At 37.7% G+C, this 22,708-nt stretch overlaps 1 protein-coding gene across 2 annotated transcripts; it reads right to left on the bottom strand.

Moving 5' to 3' along the window:
- Positions 1-1,337: 1,337 nt before the first annotated feature.
- Positions 1,338-22,246, bottom strand: cylda (cylindromatosis (turban tumor syndrome), a). Of its 2 annotated transcripts, XM_055036755.1 has the most exons (17): positions 21,911-22,246; positions 19,627-20,163; positions 17,420-17,722; positions 15,677-15,782; positions 15,040-15,135; positions 14,471-14,587; positions 10,808-11,190; positions 9,477-9,642; positions 9,240-9,381; positions 8,993-9,115; positions 7,635-7,726; positions 7,276-7,342; positions 5,142-5,274; positions 4,923-5,031; positions 4,670-4,788; positions 4,163-4,379; positions 1,338-3,101 (listed from the first exon to the last, which is right to left on the bottom strand). In XM_055036755.1, the coding sequence occupies exons 2-17, from the start codon at positions 20,110-20,112 to the stop codon at positions 2,917-2,919; spliced, it is 2,844 nt and encodes a 947-aa protein (XP_054892730.1). In that variant the 5' UTR covers positions 20,113-20,163; positions 21,911-22,246; the 3' UTR covers positions 1,338-2,916. The 2 variants fall into 2 exon arrangements, with proteins under 2 accessions (XP_054892730.1, XP_054892731.1); XM_055036756.1 differs by lacking the exon at positions 14,471-14,587.
- Positions 22,247-22,708: the final 462 nt, after the last annotated feature.

Genomic DNA, 22,708 nt, shown 5'->3' with positions numbered 1-22,708 from the left:
TTATTGATTTAATAAAACTAACTGCAATAAAAGCCACAAGTAGCTAAACTTGAAGGCAAAAGTTTCCTTCGAAGCTGAAATGTCGCCACACTAAAGAAGTCCTAAATGTATTTACAACATCCGGCATACCTGTCAAAATGGGCTTTATTTGGTTAACATTTACAGGAACATCACTGACATTAAGCTTCCAGCCGTTACATATGTCACACTGTACTGATGTAACATAAAAAAAAACATTAAAAACCAACCTCTACTAAGAGCTTCCTGCCAGTGAATAATCAGCAACGAGCTCCAGCAGTGCAGGAAGTTTATTCTGTCAGGATCCCTGTGCGACAGCGGACAAGACCACAGAGCCAAACAGAAAGGTTATTTTTCAACCCCCCTTTGACTTTATACTCTTAAATCCATGATTAAGATGTGATTAGGTTAAGAAAAATATCCAAACACATATAGCTGAAGCCAAATATTCACATACAAAATAAAAAGTATGACAGTAAAGTTTCTTAAACTTTTTCATTATTAGGTCAGCACGAATTACCTAAATTATTTCTATGTGCTAAAGGCCAAAAATAATGGCATTATTTTTTTATTACTTTCTTCAAACTCAGAAGATGACATAAACTAAAGCGTCTATTCCTTTAAGCTAGTTAGGGAAGCTCCAATGATGATATCATGGCTTTGCAAGGCACACCTGTGGATGTATTTTTAGGCAAGACACTCAAACACACATCTGCCAAGACATGTATGACATCAGCCAAGAGTTCTGGAAGATAATAGTAGACCACCACATGCCTGGTGCTTCCTTGGGTACAATTTCCAGATGCCAGACGGTGTCACTTTTATGAGTTCAAATAATAATACGCAATAAGGAACACAGTAACTAGTGGCCATATTTTTCAGGGGAGAGACGAGTTCTGTGTCCAAGAGATGAAGGTGCTGGGGTGAAATATGTGCATCAACCTAAAAGCAAATTAACTGGCTGAAGTTGGGCAAAACAAAACAAGTTACTTTCCTTAAACAGGCTGAAATGCCATGCACTCATGAAGAAGCTATTAGTCCAAAAGCAACATAAAAAACCAAATTTAAGCTTATAAAAACCGACTTATTATTTTTGCCATTTAGCAAATAGAAATACTTATTGAAACCCAAAGTGACCTCATTTATTGTCTTCAGAGTGAAGAAAAAAGGTTTTATTCAGTGTATGTAAAATCTAATTTCAGCTGTTTTTATCCATTGCTGACATCTGTAGTTTGCTGATTTCTGTGTGTGGTATAAAACAGTTGACCACTTAGGATCTAAATTCAGTTTGCTGCAAGTGGAACATAATCAAAGCAATATTTGTCAGTTTTATTTCTTTAATAAAATGTCTTATTTAAATACACAGATATATGGTGTTCAAAGGTTACACCCATTGTGCCTCTTCATTTCTCATCCTTTGTTAACCGATAACTGAGTCCCTGTTAACAATCAGTAGTTGCTATCAGACAACATAAAGTACAAACACTCACTTAAATATACAGTGAAAGAGGCCAAATAGTACCCAACATCATCAACCCTGTTTCATTTTTTTTTTCTGATTTTGTTAGGATTAGAGTTTAATAAATAATATTTGATCAGATCTGTTCTGTTATCTAGGGCCAGGCTGGAAATATCACACATCACACTTTCATTAAAGGCAGCAAGAGTCAATACTTTGCTTCTGTTGGAAATCAGGCCTGCCAGGACAGGCAGGAGAGGGGAGAAAGGCTTTGTAAACATAAAACATAATTCAGACTTCCTTGTTAATACAAAGAGCAAGACACTGCATTTCTTCACATCACACACTCTCGACTTAGAGGAAAAACAGCCAGACTTCTCCAGTTTTTCACCTCATTGACCCTATGAATGCACAGAGTGGTCCACCAAGCAGCTTTACAATAGAAGCCATTGTACAAGTCTCCTTTCATGCATTTATCTACCACCTACTCTGCATTAGCAATGCAGGCCATTCTTTAGAGCAACAGCAGAGGAGCAAATTTGTATTCCGTAACAAAACGCTGATGTCTCCCTAACAACAAATTAGCACTCAGAAACAGGAGGGTGTACGAAAAAAAACGTAAACGTTTCCTGATAGGTCCACTTGGAAATGGCGGAAAGGTGCTGTAGTTTGTGGCAAAGCGCAATACTTTTACAAAGGCTGTGTCTTATTCTGCAAATCATACACTAAAGGACATTTCTACAGATGATATGGAGATATGTAAAGCAGTTCACAAAGAGCATGGTCATAATGTAACTGCACACCGAGTTGACATCTATACTGTTACTACCCGGAGAAATCTATGCTACTAAAAGATTTTGCACAAGGTTTTTAGAACAGCACGTAGAGGCTGGGTGAGGTTTTCCACACTGTGTTGCTTTCTTAATGTGCGATATGGAAAGCTCCCATGTATTACAGTGATTAAGAATAGCAGGACTCCTCTTTTCTTAAGGTAAATGAGGTGAGCAAGGTCCTCCCACAGGCTCGATTTGTTTTTGTTTAGTCAGCCACTGCGACGCAACGCGCCGCACAGCCCGTCATCTCCATCCTCCCTCAACAGGGAGTGAATCCTCACAATGCCTACTTTCGCTTCATTAACCACTGCCGATGCTCAGCTGTGAGACACATGAAAGCTACATCGGACTACATAAGGAACACAATACTTTAAACTAATGCACAGTGCAAATAGGCTTCTCCCTTCTTTTGTCCATCTCCCTAACTTTCAGAAATGAGCCGGCTTTGAGTGAGAGGATTACGCCAGATAGCGCCCCCTGCTGGCAAACAGCTTCTCTTCTATTAGTTCGGCCATAAAAGTTCTGGTCTTTCTCTGAACCACCAGGCCAGAAGGAGTGGAGATGGAGCGGCAGAGGATAAAAGGCGGAGGCTTTAGGGAGAGGAATCTACTTGTAAAGGCTCATGGTTGGGCTCTGATACATGCACATGTAGGCGTCGCAGAGCAGACGTCGCGCCTGACCCTGGATGCTCTTGGGGTCTAAGGTGTGCAGCTCCTCTGGCGTCATTTTCAGATAGGCTTCCACTTCAGGACAGGGAGACACCTGCGGTATGTTGAAACCATTCTGGCCTCCTGCAACGCGAGATTTAACAATCACTGTTACAATTAGTCTCTTCGAGAACTGATCAGTAACATGTATACAACTACTCATAAAGCTATGCATTTAAAAAGCAAGACTTGTTAAGATAATGAACCTTCTCTTAAATTATTTACATTAAACTTTTAAAACATCGAAACTCTATTAGAAGTTTCAATGATGAGGATAATTAATGGTAAAAAAATCATGCAGTAAAAATGTGAAACAGCACCGTGTCTCTGTAAGTGTAGGGCGGATGGTATGGAATTAAAGTACAATATTTTGTACTGCTATAGGGATAACAATAAAAGTGACGATCAGAAATACAAATTTTTTAGGTAAACATATAATTGTGACTGCACAAATACTGCTCTTAAGAAACATATCCACTGGAAACGCACATCTTTAGGATGCCAGTCACATAAAGAAGAGTGATTTGTATCACTAAGCTGCACACAGTAACTGAATTTAATCATATCTTCAAATGTTCTGATGGTCTCATTGAAAAAAACAGTAGAGAAAATAATAAAGAAAAGAAAAGAAAAATATTAAAACTTTCAATCCCAAATGACATTCTTTTGGAGGATGTAACAACATTAATTTGAATTTGTTGTGACAAACACAAATCAAAATCTTTTTGCAAAAAAATTATCACGATAAATGATAAACGATATGATGATTACTCTTCCAAATTAGAGGCGTCAATTTAGGGAATAGATTTAATTATGTCCTAAAAACAATAGGAAGGTTGAAATACGTAAATATACTAGGTATGAATCAGCAAGAGTGTTGTGTTGTAAAGGATTGCAAGGATAAAATAAAAAAAAGCAATCTAAACTTCTGTATAATATGCAACTATTTTGTTCTGATTATTGTGTAACTTTTTCCCCCAATATTGCCATTATAGCTTATTAAAAAAATGTTATGCATTTTTTTAGATGATGCTATTACTTGTTGCCTCAGAAGATATCCAACATGTGAACAATACTTAAATTGTTTAGACCTGAATTTAGTTACTTTACTTCAGAACAAAGCGTTGTGCGGCGATCACACCCACCATCACGGTCTGCCATGCTGTCGAAGAAGAGCCAGGCAGAGTCGGAGCTGCCGTACTTGACGAAGGCCACGTAGTGACTGGTTTCGATGCACAGCACAGCGAACAGCTCCATCCGCTGGCGGGGAAAGCCGCCCTGACGTCCCTGGCCTTCCTGGAGCTCCTTTGGGACGGACAGTTTGTTGTGTCGATGGGCTTTCCTTTTCGGGTGGAGATGAACCTAAATCAGTAATAGCAGAGGCACCGTCGTCATTGTGGAGAAATAAAAGATGCCAAATTGTTTTTTAAGAGAAGATGTAGAATAAAAACATAAAAGAATATAGTAATTAAGAATATAGTAATATGTTCTACTAAAATATAATAATAAAAGTTTTCGCAGTCTAGTGTGGAAACATGTCCTCTTTGCGACTATAAACTCTGTTCAAGAGAATATGGTTTCTTTGGATTTGGCGCCACCAACTGGACAAGGATCTTTAAACTGATGTCACAGCACTACTCTCTGTTCCTTACCTGTGTATTGCACTTTTCACAGAACTGCTTAATCTTGCCAGCAGTGATATCCCCGTCCTCATAACAGTCTCTGCATTCGTAGAAAGCCAGGCCTGCACAGATGCGGCACTCCCTAGGAGCTGAATGAAAGACAAAACACAAGCCTTCATCGTCAAACACACCCTTCTTTTAGAAAAAAAAAATGCTTCTTTAAATACCAAATGCCACAGAGTTGTGAATCACCTCTACAGACTAGGAAATAAATACAACTCACTGTCTTCAAGAAGGTCTGTGATGTCTAACTCTAAGGAGGGAAAAATCTTGTTGAACATTTTGAAGTCCTTGCCAAAGCGTGGCATCTGGATGATAAGGCAAGAGGGAGCCTGGAAGAGGGGGAAAGAAAAAATTATGACAGTTATAACCAATCAGAGCTGAAATTGATTTTACACAGTACAGAAAATATAAACATTCCAACAAATAAGGCTCTACTTACCTCTGCAAATTTCAAGTCACTGGTTATGAAAGACCACTCCAGCAGCTGCTGGCTGGTTGGAACTCCAACCTTGTCCTTCTTTTCCATAAAGATTTGGTAAAAATAACAGTCTTGAACTTTCTGACCTGCAGACCTGCAAGATGAATCAAAATGCCATCAGAAGTTATGTCATTTTTTGCATACTTATCTGAAAGGTTACAGATATCAGCAATTGTTCACAAAGGTTTACAGGTACATCAAAATTAACTACATATCATTGAAAGGTTAATTTGTTGGTAGTAATTCAATTGAGATTCACACGGTATGGCCAGCTTTTGGAGACAGTAGCTGGATTTGCATTGCAAATGTTCGGAAAACTGTCAAATTTAAAGATTTTGGTGTATCCATTAATATGAAATGTAATTAAAATCATACATAAATACGTTTGTTTGTGCAACAAGTCATTAAAAAACACGCCATAGTAATCCTCCCACTTCCTGTCGCCTTATTCCTCTTTCCTGCCAGTAATAACATCTGAATATTACAACCCATGAAGATCATCTGATGAGAACAAAAAGTGTTTCCATTGCAGTTATGTGGAATAAACCACCTCCTCCTAATGCAAAAAGCTTTTATTGAAAGATGCGAGTCTCAAAATTGGAGTGCTTTCATTAAGCAAATAGATTTTCTTGGTTTCAGTTTGCACAATTATATAGTCAATGGAAATGCAGCTATTTCCAGGACATGACACATTCCATAAGTTAAACAACTTCTGAGACAAAAAGAAAAACATCACAAGCCTCTCACCTGGGCTATGTACTCTTTTCATATTACAATCATTTTTGTATTTTATGTGTGTTTCTACAGGAAGAGCGGAGAGGCACAGATTCCAAAATGCTTAAAGTCCGGTGTTAAGTTTCCACAGCCAGTAATAATTTTGGAAGCCAAGTCAGGTCATCTTTCCAAAGCCAGCACAGTAATAAACCAGGAAATTGTAGAGGACTTTATGTTTCCCTCTCCTGACAAGCTTTATGGAGATGCTGATTTTATATTTTTGGAACCTGCTCACACTGCCATAAGTACCAATACTTGGTCTAATAAAGATGGTAACACTGTACTTGATTGACCTGAAAACTTGTCTCAACTAATCCTTAAAGAATCTATGGAAATTTAAAACCTCCTCAGTGCCACAGGCTCATCACAGTAATTAATGTAAACGGAGCCCCAACCACACAGAGCGTGCATATTGTACAATATACAGATGTACTATTTTAGTACAGCATGCTGATATTCTTGTATTAAAAAACATGTTTTATTTTATACTGGCCTCATTCATAGCCTTAAATTGGTGCAGAGCTTTGTTGAGTCTATACTATTTTCCTTCCACTCAATATTCCATTATTACATGTTTAGCTGCAGTACTTTGAACAGTCAGCCTCTATAGCTTTAACATTTAGTGGCTTAACATCTGGTTGAGGGTGCTAATGTCACTGAACTTAATCTCTGCTGATGTAGCCGCATGAATGTGTGGGGTGTTACATGTAAAGAAACTGAATTTTGAAATTACTGAAATAATGTGTGTCATGAATATATTATACAGGTTCTGAAATAAATTTACCTTTCAATGATATTTGGCTTATTGCAAAGCACTTGTAAAATCCAAATTAGGAATTCCTCAAATGTCAACTTGTCACTCGCAATGTAAGAATATATCTATTAAGAATTAGCAGATTACAATTTTTAAAATAACGAGGAACCTTTTCCAGCAGTCACAATTACCCTTAATGCTACAAAATGTTTTTTTTTTCTTTCCACTGTTCCATGTTTGTAGAACTTGAGCAACTTGCTCTTCAATTCCCAAGCTCTTCTTGTTCCATTTAATTAATTAGAATATAAAAGCATAAACTGGCTATTGAAGTAGAAAATATATATAGCTCCACTATTCTTAAATTCTAGAAATGGAAAGAACTCTTTGCCACCAATAACAGAAATTTATTACAAGAGGAATAATATCTGAACACCAACTTCTCAGATTAAATACACATTACGAAAGTGTATATGGCTGTGGTTTTACTTGTAACTGGCTCTTTATATTATTGTCATTAATAATCTAGTAATACATATAACGTCATAGGACTTTATATTTTCCCCTTACCTCAGCTTCAGCAGTGGATCCACCCTCAATATGTGATGGAAAAGGATATTAAGAAACTCCTCAGGATCTGCAGAGCAAAAAGTGCTTAACTGAGGTTTGGTATTATTATAGTTATGTGCCAATGCTGCCATCTACTGTTGACACAGAAAATGTTTGCTTCAAGAGTTACCGTAGTCATTTTTTAAAATACATTTATTAAATTGGATAAATCCCAAAAACTTTCAGCATAAAAAAAATCTCAGTCTAAACTTAAAAACACAAAACTTTAGATGGTCATCATATATACTGTATATATATTATATATATACATATATTTTTCTACATTTTTACATTAAGTTTATCTCAGAGGAAAACTCAACCTTTTTCTTCAGAAGTGAATCCCGAGGCAGCTTCTACTTTCTCGAGAATCCGTCTGAGCTTCATCACTTTTGTAGCACAAACGTACCCGTGTCTGGAGAACGACAGCGACAGTGCTAATGTCAAAGTTCAGTCACAAGGGCATTTCAGGTTTGACAACATAGTGAAAAGATAAATTACTCTGTTCTTTCAGTTGGGTTGTGACAATGCCTTGCAAAAGCATTCATGCCCCTAGAAATCTAAAAATTGTTCACACTTGCTAAAACCTCAAACTCACCTGGTGGTGGAAGCGGACATAAGCTTATATACAGTCTACTACAGTTTTTTTTTTTACAAATAAAATCTTAAAACTGTGAGAGCATTTATATACTGTGTCACTTATTTAAAACTTACCGGAACCATCATTAGCGGTATTCACATTTTCACATCTTTTGGGGAAAATCTTTAACCACATTTTTACTTCTGGAGGATGAACATTTTGCTTTTGCAAAATAGATCAATTTTAATCATGGAGAGCATCTTGTGAACATTTTTACCCAGTTTTGTGAAAACATGAATATACAAAGCCATAAACCATTCTGTTGTACTGACTTTATGTTCAGGCTCACTGGGCTACAAGAGGTATAACTGCATCCAACTCGAAAGTGTTTTCAGCTTTTTTTTCCCAACATAACTTGTATTTAGTTCCACGGATCATATAATCAGTAATAAGTTGGGATGCTTTTCAAAAGCAAGAATAGGGAGGAGAATCGGAGTTGACTGAATGACGTATGGAGCACAATATAGGGCAATGTGTTCAGGACGATGCATATTAAATTATCTAACACATTTAGCATTTTAAACCTCTCAATAACTTTGTAGCAGTGTTCCTTGGTCGTTATGATGCTGTTTGTTTACCGACAGTCTCTCAAACCTCTGAGGCTTTTGCAGAACAGAGCTGGATTTCTAATAAAATGAAATTGAACACATATTGACCACCAATAAAGTAATTTTTTTAAGATAATTGCCTGCACAGGATTTTATTTAAGTGGGAACTGAACACAAATGCACACTCGACTTTTCCAATTTCTATATGTTAAAAAAATAATGTAAAATTTTTTCCTGTGGTACGCAGTCATAGGCCATCATTATACCTATAAGACCTATTTTGAATTGGTCTTATAGGTAAAATACTCTACAGCTTATGGTTGTAAAGTGCCAAAATATGAAAGAGTTAAAGAAGCACAATTACTTTTGCAAGGCACAATATTTGAAAGTATGTCATCTTTCTTATGTAAATGGGACCTAAAAATAGAAAGTCTTCTTTGTCTATAATTCTGACAGGCAGCTGCTGTTATACAGCTGGAGTACAAACACTTACATGCGCAGTGGATTGACTATCTCTGTGCGTAGCAGTTCCTGAGTCTCTCTATAATACTCCACATCAGTCTTTGATCGTGGCCTCAGCAGAACCGTGTCCAGTACAGAGCTGAAGGAGAAGAGACTGCATAGCAAAGCGAAGAAATATTTACACCATAAGTCAACATTAATGTCTGATGGGCATCTGCATGTTTAACAAATATGACCATTAAAAATAAAGTTTACTGTAATGGTGAAGGACCACTGACCAGAAGAGGGTTGAATCCAGGTAGCAGGAATTGTAGTGGCCTTGAATGCCTTTCTTTTTTCCCACCATGACATCCAGACCGTCATTCTCAGTACGTGGGGGTGTGTTCTCGTGCACTACCTCACTCAAATATCCCCCAAATGCTGCAAAAGTCACAAAAAGTACCCGTTAAGATTTTATAAGACAAACGTTACCACACATTTGGTCATGTTGAATCTATCCTAGCTAACTAGCTAACCGATAGAGTTGCACCGCTCTATGGGGTTGGAGGAATGGTGCAAGGATGGGAAGCGGGAGTCAGGCCGGCAACATTTCAGCTTCACAAACAAAGCTTTTTTGGGTGGGCAGGTGAAGTAGCGAGTCCCCTTAAACGTGCCATCGGTGCATCCAGGACACTCTTCTTCCTGAGAGAGAAGGTTCAAATTGAGAAATGTCATCAGTGGAAGGGATTACTTTAAGCGTGGGTTATAGAAAACAGATTTTCTGTAATAGAGGTTAAGCAATTTCCACCTAATGCTAGTACTTTCTAAAGGAAGTTCATCTTTGCCCCAAAACAATGAGAGGAAAAATGTTGCTGGAGTACTACGATGACTGAAAATGTGAAGCCTTTTGTGAAATTTGCTTGTTCGCTTGTGACTTCCTCAAGTCTGCCCATCATCATAAAGTTGCCAAGCAACCACAAGAAAAACCGGGAAGTCGGTGAGATCGGCGAGATGAAAACAACTGAGACAAACCCCCTATGAAACCACAGATTGTCCTATTTTGTTTTTCCATTTTTACCTTTTACAGAAAGTCAATTGTCATGTCTTCCAGGGTTCATGCACTTTTCCCACAGTAAATAATTACTGCATTTCCAAGCATTTCCAGACTTGGGAGATAAAAAATTCAAGAGCTTTTCAATTCACAATTATATGACATCATTTATTACTGTTGTCACTGTTTTGTGATAGTATTCTACAACATTACACACACACACACCTTATGCACCTGACTGGTCCGAAAACAAAACACTAATTTCACAAAAAATCATTCATTTTTAATAAAGTTGTTTAACCTATAAGCTAACCTTTATGTCAGTCAACCAGACCAAGATGTTACTGAGAAATTAGGAATAATAAATATTTATTACATTGAAATAGCCATAACAAATCATGTAAGGTTAAAGACCGTTCTACTCAAACTACCGGTAAATGTTTAAACACAAAATACAGAAGAAATTACAAAACTATATCTAAAAAAATGTCCTCACTAAGTTTTCTGCCATTTGGCAAATAGACGTCATTTTTAGTAATTCTAACCCAAAATAAGAAAAGTTTAGTCTGATTTAGCTTCAGACATCAAGAAAAAATTTGTTTGAATGTTTGAAAATATCTGGCTTCAATTGTAAATCTTTTCCAAATTTAGGTTTCAAATTAAACGTTAGCTTGCACTTTATTGCAATACTGTGCAGTTGGAATATCAAGCACTTTCAAGGATTTCAAGACACATATCAGATAGAGCTGCTCATTTGTTCACTGGTTGTCGAACTATGACTAATTGTCAAATTATCAACAAAAGGTTGCATCTCACCAGCTCCAGTCCAGCCAAAGGCTCCAGCAGACCAGGCGGCAGGCCCACCCAACGTATTACGCCACACAAAGGGGGGTTTTCCTTCACCTCCACCAGAGACCCCACCTCAAGACCTGGCTGTCCTCGTGGGGGCGTCGGAGGCCGTGGAGATGGAGGGGCAGTGGGCGATGGGGGCTCAGGCTGCTCGCCCATTACAGACCCAACGGAGAGAGAGATGGGCCCCTGGCTTATGTTCTCGGGGGTCTTGCGGTTCAGGCTGAAGGGCAGTGAGTGGAACTTGTTGTCACTTGACAGCGAAGAAGAGGCTGGGGCTCTGGAGGGGGGAGAGGACTGACTGAATTCTGGAGGGGTGTCGGTGAGCGACTTGGCGGGGTCCTCTCCAACTGTTGAGGAAAACCCAAAGAGCAAAATTTACCATTTGGTGGAGATGCGACGGTGATCTTTACCGTCGTGGAGATGTTGTATGGAGAAAAGTGAAAACCAATGCTTTGACGACAGAATGGTTTCAGAAACTTTTTCACTCATACTTAATTACAGCTATCTCAACAACAGCTATCTCAACACATGAGGAAAACAAGCTGGTATCTTTCACCCAGTTTGAAGATCATTTAACATTTACCATACACGCTTGAAAACATTTTTTAAAGAGTTGGCTCATTGGGGAGTAATGACACACTTCATCCATCTTGTTTGGGTTGATTAAGAGATGTAAACAGAGACAGCCAATGACTGGAGCCAAACTCCTCACTGAATTAAAGGGACAGACACATATAAATTTGCTGCCACATTTTTAAGGGACAGGACACACTGCAGCCTCAGCAGTTTGGATTTAAACTTTCTAACTTTCTCCCCCCAAAAATATAAAATTTTAACTCATACAAATTATGTACCGACTATTAATATTGATACATCCATTACTGATGACTTTGACAAATTGCAGCAGCTATAATTTCATCATTTATTTTAAAAATCTGTCAATTACAGCAGCATATGCACATAAACTGCCTTGCAAAAGTATTGTCACATTATAACCAAAAACTTTAGTGTATTAATCAAAGACGCAAGAGATCTATTGTAACTTTGGAGGAGCTGCAGAGATCCAGGGCTGGGTGGGAGGATCTGCCAACACAGAAATTACCAGCAATACACTCCATAAATCTAGCCTTCATGAAATGGAAGCAAAAAGAAAGCCAAACAGAAATCTATAAGAAGCAACATTTGCTGTGGTCCAAGCAAAATTCCTTTACTTAAATACAAAAAGCTATCAGTTGCAGAAAATTTACACTGCAAAGCAACATAAGCACACTAACCACACCACAAAACTATGCTGGTTGCATCATGAGATGATTCTTCTTCAGCAATGGCAGGGAAGCTGGTTAAAGTTGTTCAGAAGGAGAAACACACAACAAATTTTACAAGAAAAGCTTCGAGAGGAAGTTGAAGCCTTTACATTGAGGTGAAGGTGGAATACTAGTAAACATGTAGAACTACAACCTAGTCTATTAGATCAAACCATATCCACATGTTAGATTAGTGCAGTCAAAGTTAAGCTGAAATCTAGTTGACAATCTGTGGCAAGACTTGACATTTATGCTGATATACTCCTCAAAGCATGAGATGAAGTAGAATGAGCAAAAAGGTTCATCTTTAATTGTCCACATTTGGTGCTGATATGCCTTGAAAAAAAAAACTGTTGTAATTTCCAGGGGGAAAAAAAAGAGTCAGTGAGTCTTCACAATTTTGCATTAGGTTGAGATGAACTTTCAAATAGAATCTCAATTAAATTAACTAAAGGTTGTGGTTGTAATGTGACAAAATCTGTTAAAAACACTAACTAAAGACCTACGAATGAGTAACATTAGGCTGTTTTTTTATACAAAGCAGAAATATTCCATCAGTAAGAAAAAATGCAAGTCAGTAGCTTCTTCCACTTAAACCATGATAAAAACTACAAGCATCCAAACTATAAGACAATACTGCCCCAAAAGTGATCCTTTGCAAGATGAAAATGAGTATATGAGCATTTTACAGGATGAGTAAGCAGTTGTGAAAACAGTATTTCAGCGTTTATGAATGACCTTCTCATTTCTGCAAAGCATAGAGAGATGTAACAGTGTAGAGCTAAAACACTTTTACACTGCCTTGCATTTTTACTGCTCTCATGCCAAATAGAAACACTACAGCCATTTATTTCTACTGAATCTGTTCACCCAGTCAGAGCTTTAGGGTTCATTTCACATTTTATAACACATGCATTTTTTCTCTCTTCAGTATCACGAAAAATAAATTGTCTCATGTAAAAAAACAAATCTCAGTTATGTTGAAATGAAAAGCATATTTACAACTGGAAGATACTGGTAACAACATGAACCGCCCAGTTCAAACACAACAATAGGATCCAGATTGTGTGCACTGAAATAATAAAAAAAATAAATAAAACAGTGAGATGTGTTGTTGAAAAAAAAGAATCAATTATGAACTCAGTGACAAAAGCTTTTATAAATACTCAGACATGCAAACAGCCACGCATACACACTGTATCTATTATCAACAACTGTAGTCAAAATAAAAATAAGGCATATGAGAACCTTTTGCAATGCTTAGCATCATTGAATGTTTTTAGCAACACCCATGAACCCATGAAACAAAATAACACTGAAATGATGATGAAGGACAAGACGAGTGGAAAAGTCTGCATAGCAAGCTCCTGCATCAACCCACTGTCTAGATTTCTTCACTGTCAACACAATTAGTTGGACACATTTACTTCAAGTCCATTGAGTTTACATTAATACTGCTGCAATAAAACATCAGTCATTTTTACACAAAAATGAGGGCGTTGTTTTATTCTATTAAATGCCAAACAAATATAAACTATTACAGAAAAAAATCCAATCACTCAATTCCTTTTAAAAACTATGAGCTAATATTTGTATTTTTTGCTTCATCAGAAAATTTTAGGACACATTCATTCTGTTTCTGTTGTTCATGTCATCACTCTCCAATGCAAATATATGTCTGTTTCTATTACTCCACAAGCAATTTAGACACTAACATGAAAGCAGTCATATCAAAAATATTTTACATAAAGAATTTTACAAAAAATTTTAATAAAATCAACATTTTAGAAATATACGTTTTTATGTTATATACAATAATGATTGCTTATTTTGCACATGTATAATTAATCAATCTTATATGGAACTTATTAATACAATAGGTACCTGTGATAAAATATGCAATTATGGTATTTTTGTTTTGAAAGTGGATTTTTGGCTTACATTCCACAACATTGTCTTGTCTTATGTGACACATTTTTAAAAGATTCAGGGGCAACAAAGATTTTTGCAAGGAACTGTAAATCTTATATTAATTACAGTAGTAAAGAGAGAAAACTTGAGTCTGCTGCATGCTGACTGGGTTTGAATTAATGTTTAATTTTCTATGTTAAAACTGTTAGCATGTGGCATCCTATACTAACAGGGTTGAGGTCATATTCAAGGAAACCTTATTAGAAAAGCCAATTGTACCAGACTGAATGTGTCATTATAGAATAGAGGTAGCTCAGCATTCGGGCAGAACCCATTTATTGGACCAATCAGTACGCAACTTGTGGTGAACAGGAGCTTGCCAATGAGACGACCAACATCTCACGAGTTTTACCTTCATCAATGTACCATGTGCTTTTGGATTTGGGCTGGGCTGGGGGATCAAGAGAGCTCCCATTTAAAGTATAGTAAAAGTCAGACTTGCTTCTACCGCCACACTGATGAGCTAATCCTGCAAGTAACGCAAATACATGAGGAGGGAAAAACAAGAGAAGGTTTTAATGTGCACGTGCACAGCTGATTAATATGAATCTGAAGTTGTGTCAACAGCAATGGGAAATAAAATCCAACAAAAAAGATTCATTTAACAACTACAAACTAAAGGAAATCACAGCAAAGAAGAGCAGTATTTGCATCAACTCACACCTCATATCCTTATTTTAGCAAGAATGCCCATCAGATGTTATTTAAAATGGTAAAAAGTTATTGTTAAGTGTGGTTTGTAACTACACAGAAGTCTGTGAAACTCTCTAAAACATGAGAAAAGCAGGCAGCTGATCACTTGTACAATAAAAAGCATAATATTCTGGGGGAGAGGCCTTTCTAAGAATTAGAATCGAATTTTTAAGAATTAGAATCAGTGGACATGTAAGGTAGCTTTGCATCATAACATCAGTGCTGTACCTTTGCACTTTGGTTTGCTTTGGCCAGAGGATGATTTGTCGCTGCCTCTGGGGGCAAAACTGTGCTTTGGCAGCCTCTGGTCCTGCATGGAATATTCTGCATACAAAGAAATTCAAATTTGAGGCACAACACTGTAAAGAAAGTGAAACTAGAAATCTTCATCTTTTTTTAAATTAACATCCAAAGAAAGCTAAAAAATTAAATCCTTTTATTAGCTACGCAATCAAATATTTAAAATGTTTAACTCAAAATTAGTTCAGGGAAGCATTCTATATATTCTCAAGATTAGATGTGTACTAAATGTGGAGTTCCAGAGTTTAAAGAAAATGGAGAAATGTAATAAATTATAATGTCAGTACTTATAGATCTGTGTTTTTCTCAAGAGAGATGGCAGAAACATGCATAAGCAAATCAATATGCCACTGTGGAGAACAAAGAGCCAGAGTATCTCACTTGACTTTCAAAAGCAAGAGAGCCATCACTACAAAAGGCTCTCTGTTCCCGCTGCAAACCAAACACAAACTCAGACTGCTCAGAAGGACAGCAGTGCTAGTCCGAGGGAGGGACGTTCCCAGAAACTAAAAGTTCCAACAACGCAGACGTGGAGGAAAAACGTCAACACTATGTGGTGACTCACCTGGCATTACGTCACCAATGGGAACAAGTCGAGTGTGCTCCAAACTGGCAAAATCACACACCAGCTTCCCTTCAATCATGCCATCCCAGTCTCCGATAGGATTGTCCTAAAAGAGTTGGAGACATGAACACGTTGACAAGGTCTCAGGTGCTTCTTATCATTTGATGCCTTTGTGCTGGTGACCCAAATACTAAATTTCCTCGATTCAGATGATTAGTGAGGCCAGTTGTCTTGTTGCACAACCTGAAAGATGTGCTACAGCTTGATCCTGCATACTACTACTCCAAACTATGCATCTCTTCTTGACTACCTAAATAGCAGATCTTCCAACTCAGTTTGTTTCTTTTGAAAGCTCCAAGCAGAAGCTTGATATTCCTCCTCCTCAGGTTCAAATTTAGGCTTGTGCTCCAGAGGACTATGTGGAATAAGGTTGAGACCAGAGCGACTAGCAAGAGAAGGCAGGGCGAGGCTGGACGAACAGTGAGGCAAAGCAGTGGGCTCTCCTCAGCTCCCAGTTGGCCCATTGCCACGCTGTTGGGTCATACAGCTCCAAGTCTTTACCTCACTCCCCGCGTGACTGCCTTGCCTTTGTGTGGGAGGCTCAGATGCACTGAGTGGGCTGCTGCGGCTGCTGCTAGCAATCTGTAGTCAAATGCTTCAATCTCACTATGAGTACAACGCCACAGTTGCCATGGATACTAAATGAAAGGGATAGTCATTGAAATACAAAAACTATGACAAACGTGTCAATATATTGCATGCATATAAGTGAACGTATCACCCAATATCACAATATGTAATCTTTTATCATGGCATGGGATGACTAACATAGTGCACAGACATCATAAAGTGAGGAAACTACAACAGCCTTAACTGGTCTGTCACTAAGAGTGAGTTTATCAGTCAGAGCAGAGACTGAGTACAGATCAGGTATAATAAAATATCATAATTATTGTATTAAAAAAAATTAAATCAAAAAGTGTCTAAAAGCAAAAATGTATCTACTAAAACTAATATGCTTTAAATATTACAGCAATAACACTATAACATATTATTTTTATGAAATTCTAACAAAAACAAAGTATAAAGACAAACTAAATGTAGAACTTTTTTTTAACATTGCAGAATGTTACACCTTTCTGCCATTTTGCACTTTATAGAGAAACACAAACATAACAAGTAGGGATGCACAATATATCAGCATTAACATCAGTATCTTTTTAAGAAGTAAAACTGGGCCAAAACAGGCCATGTGGTATTTATTTGGTCCTGTGACTGTGATAGTGATGCAATACAGGATAAACTGAATCAAAGAAACAATGTCAGTGTTGGCAGTTTAGGGAACTAAATGTTACACATATTTCCCCTGCTAAAATTCATCGTGGCATAGTTTAAACTGTCACTATGAATCAACAGATAAATTCCAACATCTGATTGGTTAACCAATCACCTAAACCGCACATCATTAATCTCATCAATAGCAGCGTTAGCACTCTCTAGCACTTCTGTAGTATCTCATTGAAGCCATTTTAAACTTTGAGAACAATGTGAAAGAAACTTTTAACTTTTTAAAACTTTGGTATATCTTTAAACCAGAACCCGACCTAAACCCAATGCAGGTCAATCTGTAATAACAGTAAAATGTCAGAAAACTGGACAGAACTCTATCAAAATACAAATCATCAGATTAACAACAATATACCATATAAAACATCACGTCAACAAAACTGGAGCCATACTTACCATGTCAACTCCCACATAGTAACCCAGGCTCTCGTTCCCTGGCAGCAGGTCACAAAATATGACGGTTCCTCTCTCGGGCTCCTCTCTCAGCACCACTCTGGAGTTGATCTCCAGCGGAGCATAGTCCTGGTCGTCCTCCAGTCTAACTTGATTCTCCTCCAGTGGGCCCAAACCTTCATCATCATCATCCTCCCATAGTTCAAGCTTGTCCAATGCCACAAATACGCCACACTCCTCCTCGCAACGGAAGAGCTGTCGACCCTGGTAGGAGCCCTCCGTGAAGCCCTGACCCCGACCCTCCTCCTGGGACACAAAAGGAGAGAACATCAAACTCAATTCAGAGAGAGACAAGACAAAGCTGAAAGAGAGAGATCAATGCATTGTTCACCCTGCATGGTTTAACAATTCTTACCCAAAATATCTTCTTACATGCACTCTTTTATGGCCTTTTGGGGAGGTAGCGCTTGAATGCATTATCTGTCTCAGCCCCCTCATAAACACTGAAGCAGGACTTAGAATAAAAACAACATTGTGCTACAATAGGCAACCCATTGTACCTTGCTGCTGTACATATGGTCCAGAACAAATTGCATCACATCAGGGATTTAGATTTACTACCAAGATTATACAAAAAACAATTGCCATGATGCAGTTTCAGTCAAAACACTAAATGAATACTAATAGGACAAAAAAGAAAAAATCTTTATTTTTAAATGGTTAACTAATTTTAAAAAGAACCCACATTTTAAAAAAGCCAAAAAAGAACTCCTTTCTGACGTTGAAAACACAGATGTGATGTTAGAAAATGAAAAGACATTTGACATTTTCACTAAAAATAGCTGCAAGTTTAATCTCTGCCGCTCAGTGCTCTGTATAAACAACTTTAAACATCCATCATGGTTTTAATGTTTTCCATTTGTTTGCTTTTTTTGAGTGAGGTTCTGTGAAGTTTTTAATCAGAATTTTTTTCCCCCTTTTCTATAGTTGACAGATGTCAAATCTGATTTTTGAAGTGTAAAAACAAAACGCAAAAGAAAACACAATTTTACTGGTGATTAAATCTTGACACTTTCAAGATTGTTGCCAAGTTTGTTGCTGCCTTATGATGTTGGCTGGATGCATTAATTTTCCTGATCTACTTCGATTCAGCAGTCTAGCTTAGTTCAGTAAAGTAAATGCTTAGGTTTTGTGACATGCTGACATTGTACAATGGCATCAAAAACATACGCGCTTGTGTTTTTTTTCAGGCCTTATAATGTTTGGGGATTACGGCAGCAGGTCGGAGTCACCGATACGACCAGTAGCCTCTGCCAGAGTAGGTTCGTATCATAACACAGGCTGAAAAGACAATGACAAACTTAACAGTATCTTGTCATAGTTAAGATCCTCTAATACAGGGTTGATATAACAGTTTGAGTTTTAAACAACTAAAGTTTGAAATGTGGCCAACCTACTGATTGATAGTTTGATCAATTAGATATGGAATCAATTTGGAAATAATTTGGAAGAAGGGAGACTTTTATGATTTGTCAATCTTTCTCAGTTAACTACTATAAGCAAAGTTAGTTAATAAAAAAAAATACATTAATTTTATGTGTTCATGCTCACAAACACAGCAGTATTTGTATGTTTAGTTTAATGAGATACAAACTGCCAGAAATACTAATTATTTATTCCTATAACTTTCAATACATTATATTAAGCATGGCAGCCATACTCGATATTGAAAGTGGGACTGCTCGGTTTCCTCTGACTTTCCTGGTCACAATTACTACTTTCAAGGGCATTATTGATGCATTTTTGAGTGGGAACTGGGAAAACCTGACTTTTGAGTACAAACAAAATCCGCCTTTAGCCACTTGCCACCCTAAGAACGTCTTTGGTTTTCTGCCAACTCACTGTGACTTGACATTTGTCTATTGCAAATGGGAACGTCACATAAACCTGATTTTCAAAATCTGAACTAGCCGCTTGCATGTGCAATTTTGTAATTTTGTTCAACATCTGTGCAGTGCTTGGGTCTGTGGTTCTAACAGACATTTTCATATTTGTTTTGCATGCACCTCAAGTTATCTGAATATTTTTGATTTTCATGTTATTTTCCCTTCTTTATAAATGTATTATTTAAACTGACTTGTATTTTTTTTTTATCTTTATTACTATTTAATGCATTATAAAAAAACAAAAAAAAACAATCTAGTTCTTACCAGTAGCTCCACTCCAAACCAGATTCCAGACAGGGCTCTGTCAGGAAGCAGTGAGCCTTTGAAGCGGACCACTCCGGGCAGAGGTTCATCTCCTGAGCGCAGCTGCACGCGCACCTTGGAGCCGCAGTCGATGTCCCGGACCCGTTCGAGCCGCTCTTCGTCGCAGAGCAAGTTGCATCGCTCCTCACAGTTAGTGATAGGGAACAGCAGCTCAGCCAGCTTCTCATCCAGCTCCACCACATCCCGCTCATCCAGGCTCAGCACCACGTTGGTCTGGTCCAGGATGCGGAGGCTCTTCTTGCCCTTACATGGGGGCAGCGTGCGCCCCAGGCTGTTGCGTTCCTGGCAGGCTTGGCCGAGGCTTCCGCGGGGAATCCTCAGGGTCTTTTGGGTGGGCTTCTCCACAGTGCATTCCTTTAAGACCATGTAGAAGCGCCAGTCCTCCCTGAAGCCCCCACTAGGCTTCTCCCACAGGGCAGAGCTCATGGCTGCATGGCAGACTGGGGGCCCAGCGCCAAGACAAGCTTGACTGGCGGTCTGAAATTAATAGTAAAATAATCTCCCCTTAATGTATACAGGAGCAGTCCATAAGAATAAAATTAAAATGTATGGAAGAAGCTAAAAATAAATATAGAGAAAATCCAACACATCACACTAGAAAAGACGTTATCTGTAATCTATCTATATCTATAATATATCTATATCTATAATATCTATAATAATCGTCATATTTTGTGACCTGCTGCCAGGGAACGAGAGCCTGGGTTACTATGTGGGAGTTGACATGCATGGTAAGTATGGCTCCAGTTTTGTTGACGTGATGTTTTATATGGTATATTGTTGTTAATCTGATGATTTGTATTTTGATAGAGTTCTGTCCAGTTTTCTGACATTTTACTGTTATTACAGATTGACCTGCATTGGGTTTAGGTCGGGTTCTGGTTTAAAGATATACCAAAGTTTTAAAAAGTTAAAAGTTTCTTTCACATTGTTCTCAAAGTTTATAATAATATATCTATAATATCTATAATAATCTTTGCTATGACTAAAGCGGTAAGACTGGATGAGTGAACATCCCATATGCATGAGTGCAGCATTTTGCTATTTGTAGCTTTACAAAACAAAAAATTTACAGATGCCAGAAAGACTCAAAGATTTAGCTCATTACATAATGCAAAATGAAGTGGAGATGTTATTTCAGTTTTCAGAAATCAAAAAATCTTACTATTATAAATATTGTTTTTTGATTATATCAAGGTCAAAATACTACACCCACTAGCCTTTTATTACAACCACTTAACTGGATATTAACACAAATATTGAATCAACCAACATGAATTCCTTTGAAACTGTTTTGTTTTTAATCATCATACTGAGGTAACTGTACTCCAGCGGCCTACAGTCACAACAACTCAAAACAGTAAAACCAAAATAGTTTTGGGAAGATGGTGGAAGGAGAATTTCACATCATGCATGTGGAGCTGATGCAGCACCTGAGTAATAGCCTATGTCAAGTTGGACCAATATCTCTGAGAAATGTGCAATGCTTTTCCCATCCTAGGCTATAAAGAATTAAAATGACTTGAAGGCAATAGGGGTTCCAACCCAGTGCTATATAAAGGGGTTGGTGAATGTATTTGATAGATCTGATATTCAGTTTAATTCCTGAGGTAGTCCATCGATGCAGACGATTCATCCCTCTATGACACCTCTGTTTTCAGAAGCACCTCGTTACTTAAACATACACATTTGAAAATATTAAAAATAGTCAGGAAGCCGACAGTAATTTTTTTTTTTTTTTGGCCACGCATGGCAGGACTAACAACAGCATGGTGGATTTCCCCTGATCACGTCTCAGATATGATAGTGTTCAGCAAATCTCCTGCACCGCATCCGTCATTTGTTAAAAGGATGACAGCAACAAAAAATATCTAAAACATTAGTTTCCTTCACATATTTTTGCTTACAAGAACTGACACGGCATCCGGAAAAATCGTTAACTCCTTATTGCTACGAATAGAGTTGCACAGCAATAAAAGACGTCGTTGCACTAAGCGTAACCTATTTTCAACCTGAAACGGAAAGCAGTAGTTCTATATTTATGTTGTCGATAAGCTCCACATGACAAATCTTGTACGGTTGTCATTTCACGTTTTCCTTGACAACTAATAAAGGATTGTATCACCAGGCAGAAACAGCCAGCCAATGCCCCCTTTTTGAAGGAAATGGCTCAAATGAACCAAACTGTCATTCATAACCAATGCAAGCGAGGCAGACGGCTTACCTTCGAGACAAGGCAGGTTACTCGGAGGCTGTGGGTGACTGACAGATCATTTCATATATCCATCAGTTAGAAAGCGCCTTCTAAAAGCATGATAAATTTCTTCTGCTATAACCTCTGCTAGCTCAACTGCTAGCTAGCTAACGCTAGCGTTCAAAACAGCTGAGTGTCAGGCTAAAGTTAGCCGTGAGATTGGTGGCAGAGGACTGCCACCAATTAAAATGAACTAAAAGCATTTAGATATTGGTTCTATATACATATATATTTTAAAAACCTAAGACAATATGCTATAACGCAGCATACATAGACTACATTTATTATTTACAGGAGACGACCTCAACGTTGGTATGGCGTGACGTCACAGCGCTCTCTTATTTACATTGGCCAGCTATCTTTTTACTTGACCTGTGATTGGTTAATTCTGTGTGCTTAAGGATGTCCTAGTATGGGGGATTTTCCCACTCTGTCAGGAAAACATAGTTAGGTTGAAGTACAGTCACACACACTTCCACACTGAAGGCATTTTCAGTGATATTCCGTAATTTAAATCTTTCAATCTTAATTAAATTGACTGTATTGTCATAAAGTAAGTCCTCAAACTTTGCAAACAATTATGTGGGTTTACTTAATATTTATTTTATTATTACTACATATCCAATATTTTGCCCTAAATTAATTGTTTTCTCACCCCTACAAGAGGGCACAGTGAATTCAAGATGTTACAGATTTTCTGAGTCACTCTATTAAAATCGAAGTGTATTGTTTTTGCCAAAATTACATAACAAAAGTTCAGACCTAAAT

The sequence above is a fragment of the Poeciliopsis prolifica genome, unplaced genomic scaffold, assembly GCF_027474105.1.
Source record: "Poeciliopsis prolifica strain line A6 unplaced genomic scaffold, Auburn_PproV2 SCAFFOLD011, whole genome shotgun sequence".
Taxonomy (NCBI): Eukaryota; Metazoa; Chordata; class Actinopteri; order Cyprinodontiformes; family Poeciliidae; genus Poeciliopsis; species Poeciliopsis prolifica.
The sequence above is the reverse complement of the archived record's forward strand: the minus strand, read 5'-3'. Positions and strand labels throughout refer to the sequence as shown.

Bases quoted from the DNA above. Each gene is read 5' to 3' on its own strand.
- cylda (XM_055036755.1), bottom strand. From the start codon at position 20,112: ATGAGCTCTGCCCTGTGGGAGAAGCCTAGTGGGGGCTTCAGGGAGGAC. The intron at 11,191-14,470 runs GTAAAACTCGTG...TTTCCTCAACAG, and splicing joins CACATGGTACATTGATGAAG to TTGGAGAGGACCCCGCCAAG. The intron at 3,102-4,162 runs GTGGGTGTGATC...CTCGCGTTGCAG, and splicing joins CAGCATGGCAGACCGTGATG to GAGGCCAGAATGGTTTCAAC.